The following is a 23,622-nucleotide window of genomic DNA, read 5'->3' on the forward strand; positions in this document are numbered from 1 at the left end:
AGGACGAACTGAAAATACAAACATCACATCATGTCACAAAATACAATGAAATACAATTGCAGTAAACTATGGTTATTAGGAACTCAAAGGGACCGATAATTTTAGTTCGTAATTATCGTAGTTCGTTATAAGCATATGTACAGCATATATATACAACAAATGGCTGGGACTAAAAAATAAGTTCTATATATCGGTCAGTTCGTTATAAGCGTGTTTGTTATAAACTTTGTTTACTATATCAGAAAACAACAAGTCATTTCATGTTAACAGTTCCATTTGTAGAAATACATTGTTGTTTACCTGAAGTTGGCATGTGGCTTGATGGCTGGAATCTGTCCGTCTATAACACCCCGCTCGTTGATGCTCAGGACTCCTCCAGGCTCCAGCAGGGCGTTCAGACGATCAAGCACAGAGGGACTGAACACAAAACATATCTCAAACTTACAAAAATATCATAGCTCTGTGTCAAAGTTTATGAAATCGAACTATAATCACCATCTTTTGTTTGTGTTTAAGTAATGGAGCTAAGACTGACTCAGGGTATGTGTCATAGTTTATGAAATATAAATATACAACTCAAAAGAAGTAAAATTACACCCAATTCTTTCATATTACTATAGTGAATCTGTCAGATTTAAACTAGTTTCATTAATTTCCAACCAAAGTGTCAACATTTCACAGGAGTGAGTGAATCATTATGGCTTTAGCAATATTTTAGTAATATAATGTTGGAGAACACCAGAAATGGAACCCAGGCCTTCACATGAACGACTTAGGCCACTCTACCTTTCCCATTTTATGAGAGAATATATGTTCATTGTCCTGTAAGTCATTGTGTTAGGCATTGATCAGATTTTAACATGGTGATAACTTGAGAATTACCTGCAGAAGTTGACGTTGTCAATGAGGAGCCAGTCCCCATTCTGTAGAGCCTTCACCAGCAGACTGTCCACCCACTCGAAGGTGCCGCCACTGCCGGCGCTGCTCAGTCTCTCGCTTCCCACCACCCCACAAAGGTGGTCCGCCCGAGACTGGAGCTCTTCTAGACCACCTAGAAGAATCAACACAAATCTAGATCATAGTGCCCATGCCATAACACTAGTGAATAACGCCAAGCAAAAACACTAGTCGATAGTGCCCAGATTAAAACACCAGTGGATAGTGCCCAGATTAAAACACTAGTGGATAGTGCCCAGATTAAAACACTGGTGGAAAGTGCCCAGATTAAAACACTGGTGGATAGTGCCCAGATTAAAACACTAGTGGATAGTGCCCAGATTAAAACACTAGTGGATAGTGCCCAGATTAAAACACTAGTGGATAGTGCCCAGATTAAAACAATGGTGGATAGTGCCCAGAATAAAACACTAGTGGATAGTGCCCAGATTAAAACACTAGTGGATAGTGCCCAGATTAAAACACTGGTGGATAGTGCCTAGATTAAAACACTGGTGGATAGTGACCAAGCGATAACACTGGTTGATAGAGCCCAGGTTAATCCACAGGTGGATAGTGACCAGGTTATACCACTGGTGGATAGTGCCCAGATTAAAACACTGGTGGATAGTGCCCAGATTAAAACACTGGTGGATAGTGACCAAGCTATAACACTGGTTGATAGAGCCCAGGTTAATCCACAGGTGGATAGTGACCAGGTTATACCACTGGTGGATAGTGCCCAGATTAAAACACTGGTGGATATTGCCTAGATTAAAACACTGGTGGATAGTGCCTAGATTAAAACACTGGTGGATAGTGCCCAGATTAAAACACTGGTGGATAGTGCCCAAGCTATAACACTGGTTGATAGAGCCCAGGTTAATCCACAGGTGGATAGTGCCCAGGATATAACACTGGTGGATAGTGCCTAGGACATAACACAAGTAGATAGTGCCCAGGATATAACACTAGTGTGCTAATTTCAATCACTCAAATTTCCCTTTTTTCACCTTAAGCATACAAAACACTATCTAATTCCTATGATAACTGTTTCCAAATTCTGACAGTATTATCACTGTCATCTCAAGCCTAACATGCCAAAGCACAATTGAGTGAATAATGCCCCACCGCTTCCCCGAGTGGATGATGTCACTCCTGGTGATGTGGCAAATACATCTTTCCCAAAACTTCCACTTCTGCATAAACATCACAGATAACATGCACTAAATAAGGAAAACTTTTGCCACCATTGCACCTAAACAATCAACTTAATATTTCAGAAAAAAACATATTGAGTAGAAGAAATATGCAAATCATTTCAGTTTTTCAATAACATGTTGCAAAGTGTCATGATGACCTCTGCCGACATCAATCTATTAATCGGAAGACATGGTCCATGAATTGCTGAATCTTTGCCTTGAATCAACCATGAAACCCCTCAATCTGCCACTGATTCCCTGACTTAACTGTCTGACACACTAAGCTCTAAACCAACTCTTTCAAAGGCATACAATCAGACAATCAAGCAGGGTGCAGATTCCAGTCAAGCCCATTTACTTTAACATCTGCAAACTACGGTGTTCTGAAGAGCAAGGTGTTGATGTCATGTCTGGGAGTTACCCGAAAGTCACATGACCAAGCAATAGCATTCCCCGGACCTACCTGGCATCAGCTTGTTCTGGTCATGGATCTTGTGGAGAAGCATCAACAACGAACAGATGGCCTTCACCTTGGCCTTCAAACATTCGTACTCTTCAACAGTCGAAGCCCCAGTACCTGAACAGAACAGAAGGGTCGCAATACTGAATCTCATCTCACAAAGTTCACCTAGTTTGAAAAGTGCAAGATCACATTTGCACCAAGGATATGTTGGGGGGCCAATAAGCTTTTTGCATGTTTACACATCTACTGAATAAATTCTCCTTCTAATTTTTGATGAACACACCCTCCATTCATCAATGCATGCCACTTAATCTGCCATCTTGTACACGAATAACAGAAAGATCTATGATACCTTGTTCCTGACAGTGATATAATGGAAGTGATGACATTCATCCCTTGTCGCATAAACTGGTTCCTTGTATTTTATGCTCTGCATAGTCTTTACCATATGAGATGCATTAAATCAATTCAAATGGATCTATTTTTAGATTGCAGACATGTTGGGTTTGGCTACTTTTGTAAAGGCAACTACCTATCTGACTTTCCTGACTTGATATTTAACAATATGTCTGAATGACTTGGTTCATATGTTGAAAACAGTTTGCACGCAAAAGGTTTAGTGGAGTTGATATATTCGAGTTGTTAAAGCATTGGCTCATCACAGCGAAGGCCCGGGTTCGATTCCTCACAGGGGTACAATGTGCGAAGCCAATTTCTGGTGTCCCCCATCGTCATATTGCTGGAATATTGCTAAAAATGGCATAAGAACATATTCACTTACTCACTCAATCCAAAGGTTTTACAGAACACAAAACATTAGAAATTGAAAAACAAAACGATACAATACAATCAGTGGTTGATTTTCTTCAATCTAACAAGGAAATCTAAAAAAAGCTTAAGGCTTCTGAGCATATGCAACAATATGCTAACATTTTAACTCCAGACTCAGCACTATAACATCTATTACTGACTCCTAACACCACACTCAGCACTATAACATCCATTACTAAACTCCTAACACCACACTCAGCACTATAACATCTATTACTAAACTCCTAACACCACACTCAGCACTATAACATCTATTACTAAACTCCTAACACCACACTCAGCACTATAACATCCATTACTAAACTCCTAACACCACACTCAGCACTATAACATCTATTACTAAACTCCTAACACCACACTCAGCACTATAACATCTATTACTAAACTCCTAACACCACACTCAGCACTAAAACATCCATTACTAAACTCCTAACACCACACTCAGCACTATAACATCCATAACTAAACACCTAACACCACACTCAGCACTATAACATCCATTACTAAACTCCAAACACCACACTCAGCACTATAACATCCATTACTAAACTCCTAACACCACACTCAGCACTATAACATCTATTACTAAACTCCTAACACCACACTCAGTACTATTACATCTACTACTAAACTCCTAACACCACACTCAGCACTATAACATCTATTACTAAACTCCTAACACCACACTCAGCACTATAACATCCATTACTAAACTCCAAACACCACACTCAGCACTATAACATCCATTATTATCCTCCCAGTTAAAAACTTAATTTCTGGATGGAGTCCAACTCACGCCTAGAATGATTAGGCATTTAATGAAATTAAGCATTTTCTGGGCTCCATAGACATTTTTATTTTATTTTGTAAATTATTTTGTGGACATAATTATAACTCGGACTAAATGTCAGTCTACATAATATGTTTCACGTCAGTGTTGTATATCCAGTGCTGGCAGGATTGATCTGTACTGTCTGAATGTCATCCTGTCTCCATGACCACACAGCGCTACCGGACTGTCTGTGCTTCACACAGGGGAGCACAATAATTGATTGTGACATGTGTTTTCAACAGAAAATCTTTCTCTTGAGTTGATAAATGAAAAAAACCCTTACATTTACTAAGTGATTAACGATTTCATGACTCATCACTACATAAACATTTGCGTATATTCCATGACAAAAACAACATGAGCAGTCAGGGTGGCCTCTCTGGGATGTGGATTTTCAATTCCTACTGCAGGACCCGGTTTTTCGCGTGCGTGGGCAAAGTCACTGAAGCGCGTGTAAAAGGACTTTGAATGTCCTGTGTATTGGTGTCACTTCACCGTTAGCGCTTGGTTGATTCCCGGCCTTCATTACCACCAGGAGGCTCGTTTAGGTGTCTGCGGCCTGTGCGGTTAGCGGGTGAATGTGGATACATGGAAAGACGTGTGTGTACTTGAATGTGTGTGATTTAAAATTAACTTGTTGCACTATCAGGATTGTTTGAAAATTATTACGTGAACTTCACGAGTTTAGTGGTTTATCTATTCATCATAGCACACAATGAATGGTCTACGATTCAATACGACATTCAGTAGATGTTGAGAGTTCACACAAGTGTGTGGGTATTTCCTATATCAATTACCAGTATTTTCTTGAGTATAGTGCGCAACCCCCTCTAGCGGATTCAGTATTTTAGGGGGGAAAATCAAATGTCAAGTGCAGAAATAAATTACACTGTAGATCTACCCCTTCAGCGAATTCCGGTAAACGAACGGGTGATGAGAAACTTGGTCAGTACAAATTCAAAATTTGAGATAAAAAATCACCAGACAAATTTATTTATCGTTTAAATTGTATTTTTTGTTCTGCCAGGCATTGTTTTACATCCAGGGATTAAGATTACCTTGTGTATTTTCTCGTAAACTAAGCCGGACACAGCTATCAGCTGTACACACGTTTTCTTGGAATCTACCGGTGATACGGTCAAGACACACCCAATGATATATAACTTTACAGTATTTTAATGCAAGGATCGGCAAAAATTGTATCTGAAACTATTTTTTATCAGTAATAATATATCCCAATATCTTGTTAATTTAGTTGCAGCTTTTACTAAACATATTTTAAATAATAATAACCCTAAGCGAAGCAGCTGATCGCTATTGCCGGGTAATAATTTTTTACATGGAACCAGTCTGACCAGTCACCGTCAAGGCTCTCGCGCACGTGATCGAGAGAACTACGTGTTGACATAGAATCGTCAAACTATAACAAATATGACTTTTAACGAGTCAAAGTATGGCATTTATGATATATGTATCCATTCTCTGTCAATTAAAGTTCGTTTCAAGGCGTCAATAGCAGTAATCTGACCGTGGTCGCTGTTAATAAAAGGTGAGTTGCGCGATCTTCCGCTCGCTTCGCATTCGATTTCGCCGAAATTAATTAAAACAATATTTAAAGGAATTTTGAATAGAATTAATGAAATAAGTTACGTACATAAGTCCAGATATAAAAAAACCAACACTTTTTATAGCCAGACAGTGTAATTACATTATTAATTTGCGTACTTTAGTATGGAATTGTTGACATGGTATTTCCGGTGTTACGTGCCCACGGCAATATCTTTCCATGGGGGGGAAAAATCATCAAAAGTCATTATTTCGTGTATAATGCGCACCCTCTTCTACACAGCTATGTTTTTTGGACAAATATTGCGCACTATACTCAAGAAAATACGGTAGCAGCTGATTAGTTATTTCATCCACGTCATGGAACAGTTAAGGCATATCGTTTTGATCGTTTATTTGAGGATGTTAGAAATAAAAGTCAACGGAAGAAATCCGTACGCCTGTTGTCTTGTTTCTTTGCTTTATGAAATATTTAGTCCCACCAAATATATATGTTCATTCTGAAATCGTGTTCAGATGTCATCAACAGCTCCATTTATTAGGGAACACGAACAATAATAATTATGGGATACATCAGCATCACAAAGAGCACCACGTGTTTCAGGCGGGTGTTTGTTGCAAGTTCAATTGCGCGTGTTATGGCAACAATATGTTGAATAAGCTATAATTTACACTATAGCAATTGCAAGAATAATAACATTAAGTATAAATATAAATGGGGAAGAAAACATGATCTTATTCAATGACAAGACAGATGGTTTACGTACTTGTCCGTTGTCGACAGGTCGGAATTCGCTTTATGCAAATATTTTTACCCGGGCATAAATTCCATTGGCTAACTTGGACAGTATGTTTTTCTACACACAATGTTGCCTGTGATATTCAGTGCGCGCGCGTGTTTACATGTATGTTTCATCGTTTCTTCCGTTATTTATTATAAACGAAATTAGGTTGTTTTAACGTTCGTGATCGAAAATCGGACAACTACACGATCGATAACGATTCAAACTCGTAATAAAAAAGGAAATAATCATATTGTTATGTTACAATGTTAGCGGAATACGTTTTCAAAAACTACTTATACGGACTGTATGTCTGACTTAAAATACTTTATAAGGCATAGTTGGGAATGCAAGTCGGCAATTTGAAACTAAAGTACTCATGGAAATGGAAAAAAACTGTTTTGCTGGATTTAATAATCGACACAAAGCATTACGTAGATGTAAATACGAAATAACAAAACAACTGGAAAAGTACTAGTCTTGATTTGCTAGTTTTATCTCAGTGCTCAATACAAAATGTACTTTACAGGAGGTAATTGTAGGCACTTTCAACATTCAAAAATAAAACTAAGTCCAAAATGACAAGGCAGATACAGGCTATAGGCATTATGGAAATTAGCCTGGAAAAAAGTTATCAAAATAACAGCTATGTTTATGTACATAATAATAATGACATGTAAGTTGTTTGAGAAGGGAATATGTTACTTTTACGTTCTGATATTTTGACGATGATTCACTATCCCACAATGCCACTGACAAATCACTAACCACTGACAAATCACATGCACGTGGGTTTTTACCTGTTTTTACCTGTCGTCAAGGTGTCATAGGTCATGGACATTCACCTTGATCTTCAAACACCTGGTTATGCTCAGTTTCACAACAGTCTACGTGTAAAAAGATATAAAAACCTTTGATACGCTGTATTTGTGCCAAAGCCCAATTAGTACTAATTGAGTTGTTTGAATATTTATATATTTTGTATATTAACTGCATTTATTTAAAATCTGAGATCGAAAAAACCAGGGTTTTTTTTCATTTCCGTGAGTAATTTAGTGCCGCAAATGCTTAGAAAGCTGCTTTCAATTCATAGTGGCTTGTGTCGACTTCCTGTTAGTAATTTGATTGGTCGGTCAAACTTCGCGGAAGGTCGTTCTGACGTGACCTGTAAAGTACACAGCGGTTGCGAGATTTTGTATATGAGTTTAATAAGATTGAGGTAATCCAGGCATGTGATTAATCCTGTTTTGTTTATTGAAAGCAGTAGTTGTTTATTGTTAAGCAAGTTTATCTCTGCAGCCGTTGAAATATGCAGCTACTCGCCGACTCGTCTCGCATCAAAACACGTGTCTGTGTACTCGCGGGCAGATGACCACGGAGTACGTTGATCACCGTGTCGGATTAACGAGACTAATAAGTGATTTCAGTGGTTCGTTGCAAATTCGGTGTGTCGATGTCGGGAGTGCGAGGCTGTCGGATTAACGGGTCTAAATAGCGATGAAGTATATTGTAGATGTATATTGCTGCACGGTCGATTGTCAAACCATTAAAATTATTCCATGGTTCACACTGCCATACAGCTAATTCAAGGAATTCGAGACACGCACGTCTGTTTAAAGTTGATATAAGTACCTTAATGCATATCCAAGATACTACCCCTTACTTGTTGACAAAGAAACTCGTAAGGTGTGTCATTGTCAAGTACAGCCTGACGCGTTATTGTTGTGACTGTTAATTTGACGCATTCATAATTACTGGATGAACGTTTAGGAGTATTTCAGACCTTTATTGATATCTCCCTGTATTTGTACATGTTTATGTACATAAAACATTAAATCAACTGAAACATGTATTATGTATTATATTAAAATAGCATAATATTTTTAGATCATAATTTGTTTTAAAATATTTTAGCCCGTTATCAATTCCATATGTTATTGGGCAATTATTGGTATATTATTAATATTAAATGTGTTCATATACAATCATATAGCAAATATTTCGATATTGACATCAATACATTAATTTTCGCTTCGCTTCTATTCTCTTGCATTTTCACAATTCTTCGCCAGTGGCTGGAAGTATGAACGATCGAGCGAATTCCGATTCAAATAATCTTTGTATTCTCGCAAAACGCCGCGCCTGTGATGTCCATACATAGTACTTTGGCTAATTCGTGGTGTCATCAACTATCATACCACGGGAAAGAAATCGAAGAGGCGACGATATATTTTAACGTGGAGGGGTAAGTTCATTTTGGGAGAAGTCACGTGCTGTATTGCGTCATCCCAGTTGACTGCGGGGTGATCACTGGCTCCCATAAATTTCATGCTGCTTCCCATTTGATTACGCGTATTTGGTGATAGTACAGGGATTACCTAATACAATTAATGTCCAAAAAACAATGAACACCTGTTATTTTTATTTGTTTAAAACACACGACGTAGGTTTTCCGTATCTGGACCCAATTATGATCCGACTTCCATCTTCATCAATTTAACACATCAATCTGTGCTGTGACTAGTTTTAAACATCAAGCGTGTCGCGTGTGTAAGAGTTAAAACTAATCTGAAACAACATTAAAAGTGAGAAGAAGTTAGTGCTGAAATCATACTGGGTATATAAAAGTCCAGTTCCCAGTTTTTCTGTACCATTTCATCATGGCATCAGTGAAAAGCAGACGACAAGCATTGCGGAGAAGTTAGCGTTGATCAAGAGAGAAAGAGATTCACAGGCTAAAGACAGAAGACATCAGAAGACAGAGACATGAAGCAGGAAAAGACGGCGTACGTGAGTGAGTGAGTGAGTTTGGTTTTACGCCGCTTTTAGCAATATTCCAGCAATATCACGGCGGGGGACACCAGAAATGGGCTTCACACATTGTACCCACGTCGGGATTCGAATCCGGGTCTTCAGCGTGACGATCGAACGCTTTAACCACTAGGCTACCAGACCGCCCCAAGACGGCGTACGACCAGACACTGGACAATGCACTGTTTGCGTGGTTTACGCTATCCCGACATGACGGGACACTCATCTCTGGCGAAGTAATGAAATTTCAAGCCCAAAAGATTATTTCATTCATGTATATCTTACTATATTTGCATTCAAATGGGCCCAACAGTCAAAGTAGTTAATAATAACGGAACATCAAAACTTCTACAAAAGATCGATCTTACCCGAACAAAAATAAAATCATACATTGTATTTATTCTCACAAACACCGGCAATTCTTCTGTCGAAACCATGCATGCGCATTTACGTACATACGTCATCAAGTGTGCATATACAGTACATGTATTGGACTCCTCTTTAGTTCAACTATCACCCGACCTACATTCCATAATTGGAATAACACTGGGGTCGTCCATTGGCCCTGAGACCCGCGTTATCGGGGGGGGGGGGGGGGGGGGACTGTATAACTGCTAATCACAGTGGATAATTAAATATACAGAGTTTCCTGTGTATGGCAGATGTGTATGCCGATTGAGGAATTTGCATTATTTCTAGAAGTACTGTATGCATATGAAATATATATTAGAAAATCACCGTGGGCATGTGGACTGTAAATATCAAATGCCCCACAGCATATTAACAACATCAAATAACAATCTTATGTTATCCCATACGCATGTAAGCATTATGAAATCGACGCTAAAACAAGGAAATAATTCTGTTTCACCCAAGGTGATGTGTTTAAGAACATTGGTTTTGTATGAAATAAGACACCCCGCAACATGTTATAATAGGTTAATCATATTTTATTCATCTGAGATTTGTAAACAGGCCAAACTGGCTTATGTAAATAACGCTCCCTCCAACACAACATATATTAAATACCGCATTCAGCAATATTCCAGCTATATGACGGCGGTCTGTAATTAATCTAGTCTGGACCAGACAGTCCTGTGATTGACATATTGAGCATCGATCCACGCAATTGGGATTGATGACATGCATCAACCAAATCAGGGTCGCTGACTTTGGTCGCCTTTTACAAGCATGGTCACCTTTTACGGCAAGCATGGGCTGCTGGCATGTCATCGTATCTCAATTGCTTGAATCCACATGCACATCAATTCCAACACATTTCTCCTGGTTTTTTTATATCTTTTTTCGCCACGGAAGTAATCAAGGTAATCGCCGTTTCACTTCGACTTACCCGATGTCATAATGTTTTATGCAGTAACTAAACTGAGCAAAAACTCCGTGAAACTATATTTACCACAAGTTCGTTAAATTGTCGCTGTCTCGGCGCCTTATAAAAGAGGCCCGCAAGCGCTTAGCACCACTGGTAATGCAAATATGATTCGCCAGGCATATGTCTTTTACCCTTTTCAACTGGTGTTCCCTTAAAGAACCACCAGTTGAAAGGGTTTTAGACATATGCGCAACACGTTGGTATTTAATGCTTGCTAATCGTATATTTAAGCTTCATTTATCCAATGAGGACAGTCGGGATTTTATTATCGATTTCAATTGTGTGGCGGCAGATTCATATATAATATAACCCCAGATCCATATTGGTAATGCTTTACGCATGGTAATCAACCGCGTTATCGTGGTTCTAAATATTTGAATCTGCTGTCACAATTATTTTGATTGCTATTAAAATTCCACATGCCCCCAAATCCCAACACATTTTTCCTGCTTTTGATCTTTTTTCACCACCGCGTTACGCATGGAGATTGGCGAAAATAGTCGAAAACAACCGTGTTCATTTGTGTACATGGTGTAAGCATTTGCATAATGCACTGGCGATACGGAACATTGAGGTGAACATCGCCATCACACACACATATATGCTGTCACAATTAAAATCGCTAATACAATACCACATGTCCCCCCATTTCCCACATATTTCTCCTCCTTTTTATCTTTTCTGAAAATGAAAGCCATTTATTCTTGTAATCGCCGTTTTTGACGACTGTTGTTGTCTATTCATATGTATAATAAAACCACACATACATATTTGTCAGGCGATACCCTTGGAGACCATCATGGTTATCATGGTTTAAAATATTGAAATCTGCTGTCACAATTCCAACACATTTCTCCTGCGTTTTAAATATTTTTCGCCACCGCGTTACGCATGGAAGGTGGCGAAAATAGTTAAAAACAACTGCGTTATAGCGTTCCGTAAGCATTTGCGATTCTAATGTTATCAAATTCGTAGATTCAAGGAAATGCCATAAATCCCTGTATAACCATGATAACAACTTCTGATAAGTTTATTATTACATAAACAGAACCACCTGCCCGACATGCTCATTACAGAACATTTCAATACATACACAGCACACAGATCACTTTTACGTTGTCCCATGACCTCATTGTAGACATGATAGAGCTACTGGTTACCGACCAGTTATCGCCAGTTTTTTTTTTCATTTCTGTCACTCCGTGATTTCAGTTCGAGAAAAATGATTTAGTTGATCTCTGTTATAACGTGTATAACTTTCCCGTCGTCTTCACAGCACGTGCCACGTGATCACGCATATACGCTTCAGTTATACAAATGACATTACAAATGTGTCGTCTGCAAACCAATATTCCCCACTTTCGATCTCTACATGCTATCATATGTACTATGGATTTCGATATATACACATGCTACGTACAGCTCAAATAGGTTTCAGAATTGTATTTTGAGAAAGAAATGACTGACCGATAGGAAGCAATGCCAGAACGGAAGTGCGTCATTGTGTTTTGTTTTTTATTTTCGAGTGAATAAGTCGCGATGGCCCACATGTCTTTGATAAAGCTGTATTCGGGCTTGGCGATTATTGTGGGGTTTTTTTTAAAAAATATTTCCTCACAAGTGTTTTGTCATTTTCGGATAAATCTTTCTCTCTTCCAATGAAAACGAGCAAAATTAAAATGATATCCCGTGCGACAACGGGGAGTTGGCGATAATTTATAGCCAGTAGCAATACAGTCTAAATAGTTTTGGTAAATAATTTGTTTACGAAATGTTGTGTCACATGATATGCAAATTAGGTGTAATGCCACGTCACCACTGCGCCGGAAATTAGCTTTTTGTCCGTCATCCTTTTGCCGGATCATGGTTGGTCAGATTACAACAATGGGTACCGTTTTTCAGATGGAAATCGCGCGGGTGTTGAAAATATTGAACTTCGTGGACATATCGTGCTTGGTTACCACATGTGACAAAGATTTCTCATGTATATATTCTGGCATTAAACAACGAGTCCGTGCCGATAACTCAAGGTGACAAATGCCGACTGACATGACTAACATCCCACGAACGTCTTTCGCATGCTCGAATTATTCCGTACCGTATCGCCACATAATAAAGTAGCGGAAGGGAACATTGAGGTGAGTATCGCCATCACACACACATATATATATGCTTTCACCAGTTCACAATTAAACTCGCTAATAAAATACCACATGTTCCCCCAATTTCCAACATATTTCTCCTGCTTTCGATCTTTTCTGAAAATGTATTTTCTTGGGGAATGTAATTTTCGATTCAATTGTGTGGCGGCAGATTTATATATAATAAAATCCCACATACATGTTTGTCAGGCGATATCCACGGAAACCAACCGCGTTATCTTGTTTTAATATATTGAAATTTGCTGTCTCAATTCCAACACATTTCTCCTTTTTTTTCGCCACTGCGTTACAGTGTTCCGTAAGCATTTGCGATTCTCATGTTATCAAAATTGTCATGCATAATTCATGGATTCAAGAAAATGCCATAATCCCCTATATAAACAACTAAAAATTCTCGTGCAAAATTCGTGGGTTCGAGGAAATGCTGGCTTTGATTTTTTAATGAGGTGCCATAAATCACTGTATAAACAACTTGGTGACACTGACAAGTTTATTACATAAACAGAACACCTGCCCGACATTCTCATTACATAACATTTCCTGTGTGTTACAGCAAAGATCACGATTGTATTTGTAGGAATTACCATAATTAATTCACATGGTGTAACTTGCGTTGACAATACGATGAGACCTGACATTAGGCACATGTAGTCAGCTGATCCGGTGGAAGAACTCTCAAGTGGTCTGCACATCCGGTTAAGGAGCTCTCAAAATGTGACGAAAAGTCTTTTCTTGGATACTTAAGACAGTCAAAGCTCTTGAGAATTTCCTTATTCTCTCTCCAATGTCTTTTTGGTTGAAGGCAACATTGTATTACGCTTAAAAATGACGATGTACTTATAGGTGTATATTTTATTGGCGCTTCTTCTTCTTGGCAGCTGATGGTAAATAAGCCGCACTCGGTTATCTCCCTTGAACGCACGCGAACGGCTTGCCCACCAATTCCAACACATTTCTCCTGCTTTTGATATTTTTTCGCCACCGCGTTACGCATGGAAGTTGGGGAAAAACATCGCGTTACGGTGCGTTATAGTATTCCTTGTGCATTTGTGATTCTAATGATATAAGTTTTATTACAAAATTAATCACATGAAGTTTGCAGTTGCCAATTGAAATTACCCTACTGTTTTGCATCATTTTTTTTTACATTTTCCCTTTCTAAGTCAAGATTACTGTCAATTTTTTTTTCAAAAGTACACTAATACAAACATTATGAATGTATGTTACTATTTGTGTCTTTCTTCATGCAAATTAATACTCTTTTGATACGAAAAAGGGGGAAAAATGTAAAAACAGGCCAAACTGAATTTCTACACAGAGTTATGGGAATTGAATTGCCGTGCGGGGAAGAGGCCACCCTAACTGATGAGTAAGTTGGGTTTTCCACTGCTTTTAGCAATATTCCAGCAGAATCATGGTTGGTTGGTTGGTTGGTTGGTTTGTTGTTTAACGCTGCACTCAGCAATATTCCAGCTATATGACGTTGATCTGTAAATAATCGAGTCTGGACCAGACAATCCAGTGATTGATATCATGAGCATCGAACCACGCAATTGGGATCGATGACCGTGCATCAACCAAGTCAGCGAGCCTGACCACCCAATCCCATTAGTCGCCTTTTACGACAAGCATAGTTGCCTTTAACGGCAAGCCTGGGTTGCTGAAGACCTATTCTACCCCGGATCTTCACGGGTCGCAGAATCATGGAGTGGGGGACACCAGAAACAACACATTGTAACCATGCTAGGAACGAACCTGGGCCTTTGGCGTGATGAGCCAACGCTGTTCCCACCAGGCTACCCCATCACTCCTTACAGAAGTGAGTCACCATATGGCTGAAATAATGCCGATGCGACGTTAAATTTTAACTCACACACTCACTCAGACGTGACAGATCTTCATTATGTGGAAGCAGTGGTTGACAAGCAGCCATTTTGGTATCATGTTTGATCTTCAGTGTGTGGAAGCAGTGGTTGACAAGCAGCCATTTTGGTATCATGTTTGATCTTCATTGTGTGGAAGCAGTGGTTGACAAGCAGCCATTTTGGTATCATGTTTGATCTTCATTGTGTGGAAGCAGTGGTTGACAAGCAGCCATTTTGGTATCATGTTTGATCTTCAATGTGTGGAAGCAGTGGTTGACAAGCAGCCATTTTGGTATCATGTTTGATCTTCAATGTGTGGAAGCAGTGGTTGACAAGCAGCCATTTTGGTATCATGTTTGATCTTCAGTGTGTGGAAGCAGTGGTTGACAAGCAGCCATTTTGGTATCATGTTTGATCTTCAGTGTGTGGAAGCAGTGGTTGACAACCAGCCATTTTGGTATCATGTTTCATCTTCAATGTGTGGAAGCAGTGGTTGACAACCACCCATTTTGGTATCATGTTTGATCTTCAGTGTGTGGAAGCAGTGGTTGACAAGCAGCCATTTTGGTATCATGTTTGATCACCCTTATCACGGCCCCTTGGTATCATTAAACAAAAGAGTATTTTTTTGCAACCCTGGAGACAATCGACACATCAGAATGTCCAATTTCATCAAGCAGATTTTTTTATAATCTGTGACCTTTCTGAATTTGCCAACTTCACATGGAAGCGAGAATGACACTGAGTGCTTTCTGTCTAAATTGGACCAGCTTTCATGCATCAAACAAGTAAAGTTGAGATCAAGTAAAAAAATTAAACACTCTTCATTCAAGATTGTCATGCAGAGAGTTGACAACCAGACTCCCTGCGATCTGAGCTGGGCCATCAGTCAGTAAGTTCAATAATTGCCAAGACAATCCTTATGACATCAACATTACAGGAGTGAGTGTTTTTGCTACCCTGTCAGTAATATAACTGGCAGGCATTAACCAGAGTCCCCAGCAAAACACAACGCTGTCAGCGCTATACTCTTTGGCGTCAGCAATAGCTGAAAACTTGCTGAAGCTGTGAGAAGTTTATCACTCACTCACTCACTCATGTGTAGGAGTGAGTGAGTGAGTAAGCATGGTTTTAACGGCGCTATTAGCAATATTCCAGCAATATCACATCGGGGGAGACCAGAAATGGGCTTCATACATTGTACCCACGTGGGGAATCGAACCCGGGTCCTTGGCGTGACGAGCGAACGCTTTGACCACAAAGCTGCCCAACCCCCCTCAATGAGTGTATGATATCTACTGTATGTAGACATGGTACCCTACCGCCCCAGAGGTGTTATAAGATAGTCGAGTGCTGGCCATTGCCCAGAGGATGTGATTTTATCATAAAAAGGTCATCATCATCATCATCATCAAATTGTCTTGGAATAATACATGAAAATGCCTGACCATAAATGTGCAGCAGAATGGGTGCCACTTATAAAAGTCTAACTAATATGCATAAAAGTCTAAACAATAAGTAAATATTTACCTTGTGTGGTCAAGTTGGTGTAGATGGACCATTCACGATCCAGTGTTTGTACCGTAGTAGAGGTCAAGGTCGTGTGCTCGCACAGCAGCGTCCTCTGTACACGTTTCACAATCCTCTCGACTTCAGCTCCGACTTCCTCCACGTAGCGAAATATATCCGCCTGACAAGAGAGATGATATTTGATGCAAACGTAGCAAAAGTATTTGGCTACACTACTGACATTGTCTAAATGAGCAGCAAGAATGGCTTGGAGTGACACTCTATTGCCTTAAATAATCACATTATTTCTAACTTCAGCATTTCCCATGATGTGTCAACTGTCAGATGCAACCATCTTGTTGTCGACCATATTTAACAAATGGACCAAACAAAAATTATATACGTTGAGGGGGATGTCCGAGTAACTCTCCATTCCTTAAAAATAATGGAGCAGAGGCCCATTATTTTTAAGGAATGGAGAGTTACGAGGATATTCCCCTACTTAAATTTCATCCCTACTTTTACACTTTGACAAATATTCTGTAGTTGAAAATATTTGAAAAATTCAAATGCTGCTTCAAGATAATGTACAGTTGACAAGCAACTCTCCATTCCTGAAAAATAATGGAGCGTTCAAACAATAGAATGACGTCACAGATGTGTTTTAAAAATACTTAAAAAATAATGTCATGGCACTGTAGCTCACCAGTATATGAAGTCAACTGTTTAAAATGTCAACAAAGACATAGGTAATAAGTACATGTAATTTCAGCTTCATTGGTCCAATGGTTTCTGAGTAGATAATGTTTACAGTGCAAAGAAGTACGTTCTGACAAAATTCAGTTGCATGGTCAAAGTGCGAAATAACGGAACACATGTGTTGATCCCCAAAGTATAGGTATACCAACAGGACATATATGCTGACCCCTGATATTAACTACACACATACTGAAGTTTTAACATTTGAGGAAAAATGACTTAGTAATGGCCATAAACATCTATTTCAATATGGCTGCCATGATGGCCATATTGGAAATCTGATTCAAACCTCTTGACCAATTTCAGGTGTCATCATTGGTGGGAACAAGCATGTGAAGTTATTGGTACAAAGGTTTCTGAAGATAAGATGTTCATGATGGGTGACTTATGATTATTTGGTATTTTCCAACATGGCTGTTGGCAGCCATATTGGATTCCCAATCAAGATGCCTTGAACGAACTTGGAACTACATGTGGTACCCATATCATTTACCAAATTTCAGGCTTCTGGCCCTTTAAGTTTTGGAAAATAAGATTTTTGAATTTCAGTATTTCAATTTGTTTATTTTTTTAAAAACTTAAAGGGCAGCCATACTGAAATTCCAGTTTTGATGCCTGTAAGAAAATTGAACCCCTACATAGTAACAAACAGCTGATTCCACCAAGTCTTTTTGAAGCTGTTGAAAATGTAAACATATAGGGCTGACGATGACGACGGGAGACTTGTGATGACAAAAGCTCACTTTGTCTTCAGGCCAGTTGAGCTCAAAATACAGTTTTTCCATTCATGTCTTTCTGTCTCCTGTATTTATTGAGGTTAATTTTCCAACAATTTCTCAATTATGTAAAAAACTAAGTCTGTGAGCAGCAGCAGGGCAGATTACGACAGGGTAGAGTCCCTGCTTGTCCAAAGAGACACAATGCTGCAGCTGGATCTAAACCTGGACCTCAGTGTCATGTAAGTCCAACACTACCAACACTGTGCCACCTTGACTCCCACTTAAGCACCACACAATACTAAATTTTCAGATAAATTGATCTTCTAAATTCCCTGCATTTGGCAAGTATTTAAGAAACGTGAGCTGAGTATGGCATTGATGGGTTTGATAGTGCAGGGGTCTGATAAACTCTCTGTCCGCTCTCATCACACATCCCCTCTATCAGCGCAAGCATCACTCCGGCCTTACTCTCATCATATTTGCTCAGAAGGATATCTGTCAAATTTAACCTGCATTAGCAAAAGACTTATTCAACCTTTATGTGACTGTCGATATAATCCTCACATAATCTATCAATCAAGCCTTCTGAGCTAGGGAATCAATTATTGACGGTCACAACGTCGTAACGCTATGTTGAGTACAGGTACCGCTGCAGGTCGGCATAGGGAGATGTTATGGAATGAAGCCTCATTTGACATGTTACACATTGTTACATGCAAATATACTACTAGAGAAGTTAAAGAACACTCCACAGAAACAGTGAGTGAGTGTGTGACTTGGGTTTAACGCCGCTTTTAACAGTATTCCAGTTATATCGCGGCATGTCAGCTTAATGTGGGAGGAAAGCCAGAAGTGATGCAGGTCTTAGACGTTTACCTTTTCGGTGAAACCCACGAGCACGGGTATGGTGCTGACAAACCTAGAAACATAATCGGGGTGAACCGGAATTCGAACCCACAATCATAGGTTTCTGGTGTACCCAAGGGACGCAACAGTCGGGGATTCATGAGTGTGGAAGTTCAATCACAAGAAGTATGGACTTGGAATGGATTAAGATGTCATCTGTCACACTGTGTCACAATCATAGGTTTCTGGCGTGCCCAAGGGATGCAACCCTGCACAGCAAATCTTGGCGCTTTAGACGACAGAAACAGTGATTACATACTACTCGGAAGAATGAGTGAGTATGGAGTTTACGCTGCTTTTAGCAATATTCCAGCAATATCATAGCAGGCGACACCAGAAAATGGGCTTCTCTCATTGTACCATTGTGGGTACTCTAACCCGGACCTTTGGCGTGACGAGCAAACGCTTCACCCACTTTAACCCCACCGCCCCCTACTCAAAAGAAGTTAGAAACAGTGATAATGATCCACTCAAAATAGTTTTAAAAACACCAAGTTTGTTCCTATCACACATGACCGCCTCCCTGGTCTAGTGATAGAGCTTCCTTGAGAGCAGAAGGTCAGGGGTTTGATCCCCGGCTGTGTCATACCAAAAGACATTAAACGAAGGTACTTGTTGTTACCCTGTCTGGCGCTTGGGAAGGGCTAAAACAAGGACTGGTCGGCTCGGAGTCAGTATACTGTGTCTGAGTGGGGTATTCATGTTAAACTGCGGTATGGTATCTCAGTGGGCTAGCACTGCAAAATCAGCATCAGTCCTGAGTAGTACAAGCAGCCACGGGCCCGCCCGTACGCACGCACGTACGTTGCTATATAAGTGCAATAATCTTGGACATGACGGTAAGCTCCATTTCACCTCACTTCATATTACATATCATGACAGATTAAATCCAGTAAACATAGAAGAATCAGTCTCCCTTAACTTCTTTTGAGTTTTATAAGATTCCTTACAATTATCATCCTAACTATTCAAAGATAATCTTCCAGTAACCATAATCCATTTTTCAAACATGAATTACCAAACTTCCGTAAAACTAAGGTTTGAATCAAATATTTTGCTTTGTGATTAAATTTTTTTCTTTCCAAGAATGTGTTAACATCTGATGTAAGTACCTATCCTAAACACAACTTTGCTCTGAGGGCAATCTCATCCATCTAGACATCTTACATCTTCTTGCTTGAAATTGAAAATAATCTGCCTTTTTAGCGATGAACAAAAACATTCTTATAATATCCATTTTAAAATATCTCAACAAAACTTGTAAGATGGGAAATTGAAAAGCAGTAAAAAATAGTTTGAGACCAGTTACAAGGAAATTAGCTGAAACATTTGTTCTTATTTCAGCTGCTCCAAGTTTTCAAATGTCCTTGATGCAGCTGAGATGATTTATCAAAACACACTCCGTGGACAAGGTAATCCTTCTATCAACAAGTAACAGAGCTCATGGAACAAGATCGCTGAAATAAAAATCAGTGTATCTCCTTAAAGAGCCCAACATCCCCACACACTAAAGGCCGACTAATAGTCCGTGGGAGACTGATCGCTCGCGAGACCTGGATGATTCCTAGCATGATATGACAGCTAAGTGACAGCTAGAGTAACCACAATCCTGTCTAACACGACAGTGGAGCCACCGACATCGCATCCTCAGCCTCATATTGCTATTGTTAAAAACAAGTAACAATCACATCAATCGGAGAGATCCAATATTGATAAAAACTACTTCCCATGGAAGACTGACGTCTCTGTACTAAAGAGCTCATTTTCTCTAAATTTGGAAAGATGTGCAGCTCAGACCATACTCTGTTTCAAAGGCTTGTTGTGTGTTTAGTGTTTTTGTGGGGAAGCAAGTCGAAAGCTTCAGACTTTAATCATCATTAATCTACCACAATATCAGGTGTTGATCTGTACCGATGAGTCTTAGGCAAAATAAGGAGCACTTCAAACGGACATGATCGATCAGTCTTCGCACTTAACACAACAGCAACACTTTCATCCCAAGCTTAAACAAACAAGATTGTTACCCCCAACAAAGACACATTAATGCCTTAAAAGCAAGGAATTAATATGATACTGGCTACATTCAACATGACTGAATAGCATCCTCAGAAGGCAGAACTTGATGACTGAACTGAAATCTTTCAGTTACTAGTATTACTATAAATGACTAAATCCTTTGCATAAATATAAAATACTAGACAACAGAATTGAAAAAGGATAAGTGCTAAGATAATAGAATAATGTCAGATAATCTTCACGTCCAGCGTGGTTTGTAAGTACGAGGCAACTGAACTCATCATGAGTGTGGAGTGAGTGAGTGAGTAGGGTTTAACACCGCTTTTAACAGTATTCCAGTCATATCACGGTGTGTCAGCTTAATGTGGGAGGAAAGCCAGAAGTAATGCAGGTCTCAGACGTTTACCATTTCGATGAAACCCACGAACACGGGTATGGTGCTGACAAACCTAGAAATATAATCGGGGCGAACCGGAATTCGAACCCACAAACATAGGTTTCTGGTGTGCCCAAGGGATGCAACAGTTGGGGATTCATGAGTGTGGAAGTTCAATCACAAGAAGTATGGACTTGGAATGGATTAAGATGTCATCTGTTACACTGTGTCTTCCGGAGGGAAATCTACCAGCTGTGAACTGGGGACGATCACACAATGGATCCATATAAGCTAAAAATCAAAGTTCAAAATGAACTGCATTCGGCCTGGTTCTGTGCTATTTTCCCACCGGCAAGGTGCTGCCGAGCCATGGCAATTGCCCAAGATACATGACATATTGATACCATTTAATATTGTGCTGTATTTTCTGTAACATCATGAATGTCAAAACCAAGATTAATCAAGACCTAAAAAAATACTGTCTGGGGGTGTCCAGAACACTTCAAGTGTTGGGAATTACCGTATTGCCTTTATTCGATGCAGAGCCTCCAAAATATGCTCGGCTCTCATTGATGCCAGGTCATACAGTCTGTCTAAACAATAGAAGCTTAGCCTCTATTATATGTCGTAACTCTAATAGATACCCGGTCTCTCATTTGATGAAATTAATGATCCCTGTCGCTAACTTATGGCATGTTATCAGAGGTGAAACTACCATTGTAGCAGAAAAGCAATTGCTTACACCTGAATTTTTTTTTTTTTAAATCTAACCTAAAAAAACAACACAATTCTTTTTTCAAATAATTTACCATCTATTGAGTAAATCATTAATTCAAACTCTACACATTCGAACACGATATTTGTTGTCTAACTTGCAAATCAGAATCTTTACGCATTTTAGGATTTTAGAGGCAGATGGCTTATCGAGTTGTCAGAGTTAATATAGACCGTCAACGAATACTGAGAGGCTATTTTGAAGAAATACTAGCATATACAAATACATGAACATTTCATATAACTATACTTACTAGGATTTCACTCAGGCTAGCAGAGAGCCCTTTAAAGTGTTTCACAAAATATACATACTTAGTGACATAAGCAAACCACTCTCTCACAATTATTTTCATTTTATGATAGGTCGGCTCATGTTTAAATATGAAAAAATAAATAACCATCACATACTACAAATGAACATGTAAAAACACATAAAAGTAATATTATTGATTCGTTTTAATGTTCAAATTTCATTTGTCACCATATATGTTTCTTGAATGAAAGTTGAAAATGTGTTAGTGAAACATGTATGTATACCGCTGATAAAACAATATGATTAATAAATATCCAATATTTGATACAAATAAAATCTACTATAAACGCCCCAAAAATGCAGGAAATAGTGTTTAATAGCATCTAACCTTTACAGGTTTTGGAAGGGAGGGAAGCATGCCACTAAACCCACCCTAGCGTGCTCGTGCCCACGCCCTTGTAAAATTGGTTTTGTTTACACTTACTATTAGCCTAGTTGCACCCTGGTAATGATTACTCCATGCAAATGTACCCGTGTATGACTAGAATTTGGGATTCGGTAAGGTAGTGAGTTGCCATCAGGCCTCTTATAGACACCGGCCTTTAATAGATATCGGGTCAATGGCTTGCATGACATTAATAGACGCCCGGACATTTAACAGAAGAAATATGGTAAAGCCCAAAGCCTATCTCGCCATGAGTCAAATGTCAGTTGCACTCAGTCAAGGCATGTCAGCTCAAATATGAACTAGTCTGATCCACTACATCAAGTCTCTGAAAGGCATTTAGAAGTGATACACATAAGGAAGAGAATTTATGGATGTCAACTTCTTTTTTATGAGGAACACAACGTTTCGGAGTACATACATACTCCTTCATCAGGTGAATGAATGCCATGAGACAGAGAATATACATAAGTATGTGTTAACTAAGGATGTGCCGTATACCCAGGATATCGGTAAATTGATGTTCGTTCTTTCCATGATACGTATCACAATATCATGTTTTTATGCCATGTATATCGAATGATTTCAAATAGCTGTTTTTATCATGTGTTTAATGTTATTCACTTGCCAAATACCTTCAAAATGTTTCCGTAATTCCAAAATGCAAGTTCACATTCTGGAGTTGGTTGGTTGGTTGGTTTGTTGTTTAACGCCGCACTCAGCAATATTCCAGCGATATGACAGCGGTCTGTAAATAATTGGGTCTGGACCAGACAATCCAGTGATTAATATCATGAGCATCGATCCACACGCAATTGGGATATGATGACACGCATCAACCAAGTCAGCAAGCCTGACCACCCGATCCCATTAGTTGCCTTTTACGACAAGCATGGCCGCCTTTTACGGCAAGCATGGGTTGCTGCATTCTGGAGTTCTTCTGTGGCAGTGGTGTAACACCAAGTCATCACTGTCCCCGAGCGTGCATCTTTGCATATTTATTGAATGATTAAAAATTAGGCTGT

The 23,622-nt window shown here is 39.2% G+C and overlaps 1 protein-coding gene across 1 annotated transcript in view; it reads right to left on the bottom strand.

Moving 5' to 3' along the window:
- Positions 1 to 23,622, bottom strand: part of LOC124140365 (midasin-like) — a 158,930-nt gene that overhangs the window by 79,810 nt on the left and 55,498 nt on the right. Inside the window, exons 40-43 of the mRNA XM_048384590.1 lie at positions 16,371 to 16,530; positions 2,602 to 2,715; positions 883 to 1,051; positions 301 to 417 (exon numbers count right to left, since the gene is read on the bottom strand). Of these exons, the coding sequence (XP_048240547.1) occupies positions 301 to 417; positions 883 to 1,051; positions 2,602 to 2,715; positions 16,371 to 16,530 (560 nt within the window). The remainder of the gene's footprint in view (positions 1 to 300; positions 418 to 882; positions 1,052 to 2,601; positions 2,716 to 16,370; positions 16,531 to 23,622) is intronic.

This window comes from Haliotis rufescens, unplaced genomic scaffold (assembly GCF_023055435.1).
Source record: "Haliotis rufescens isolate VD_foot unplaced genomic scaffold, xgHalRufe1.0.p SCAF_5, whole genome shotgun sequence".
NCBI classification, from domain to species: Eukaryota; Metazoa; Mollusca; class Gastropoda; order Lepetellida; family Haliotidae; genus Haliotis; species Haliotis rufescens.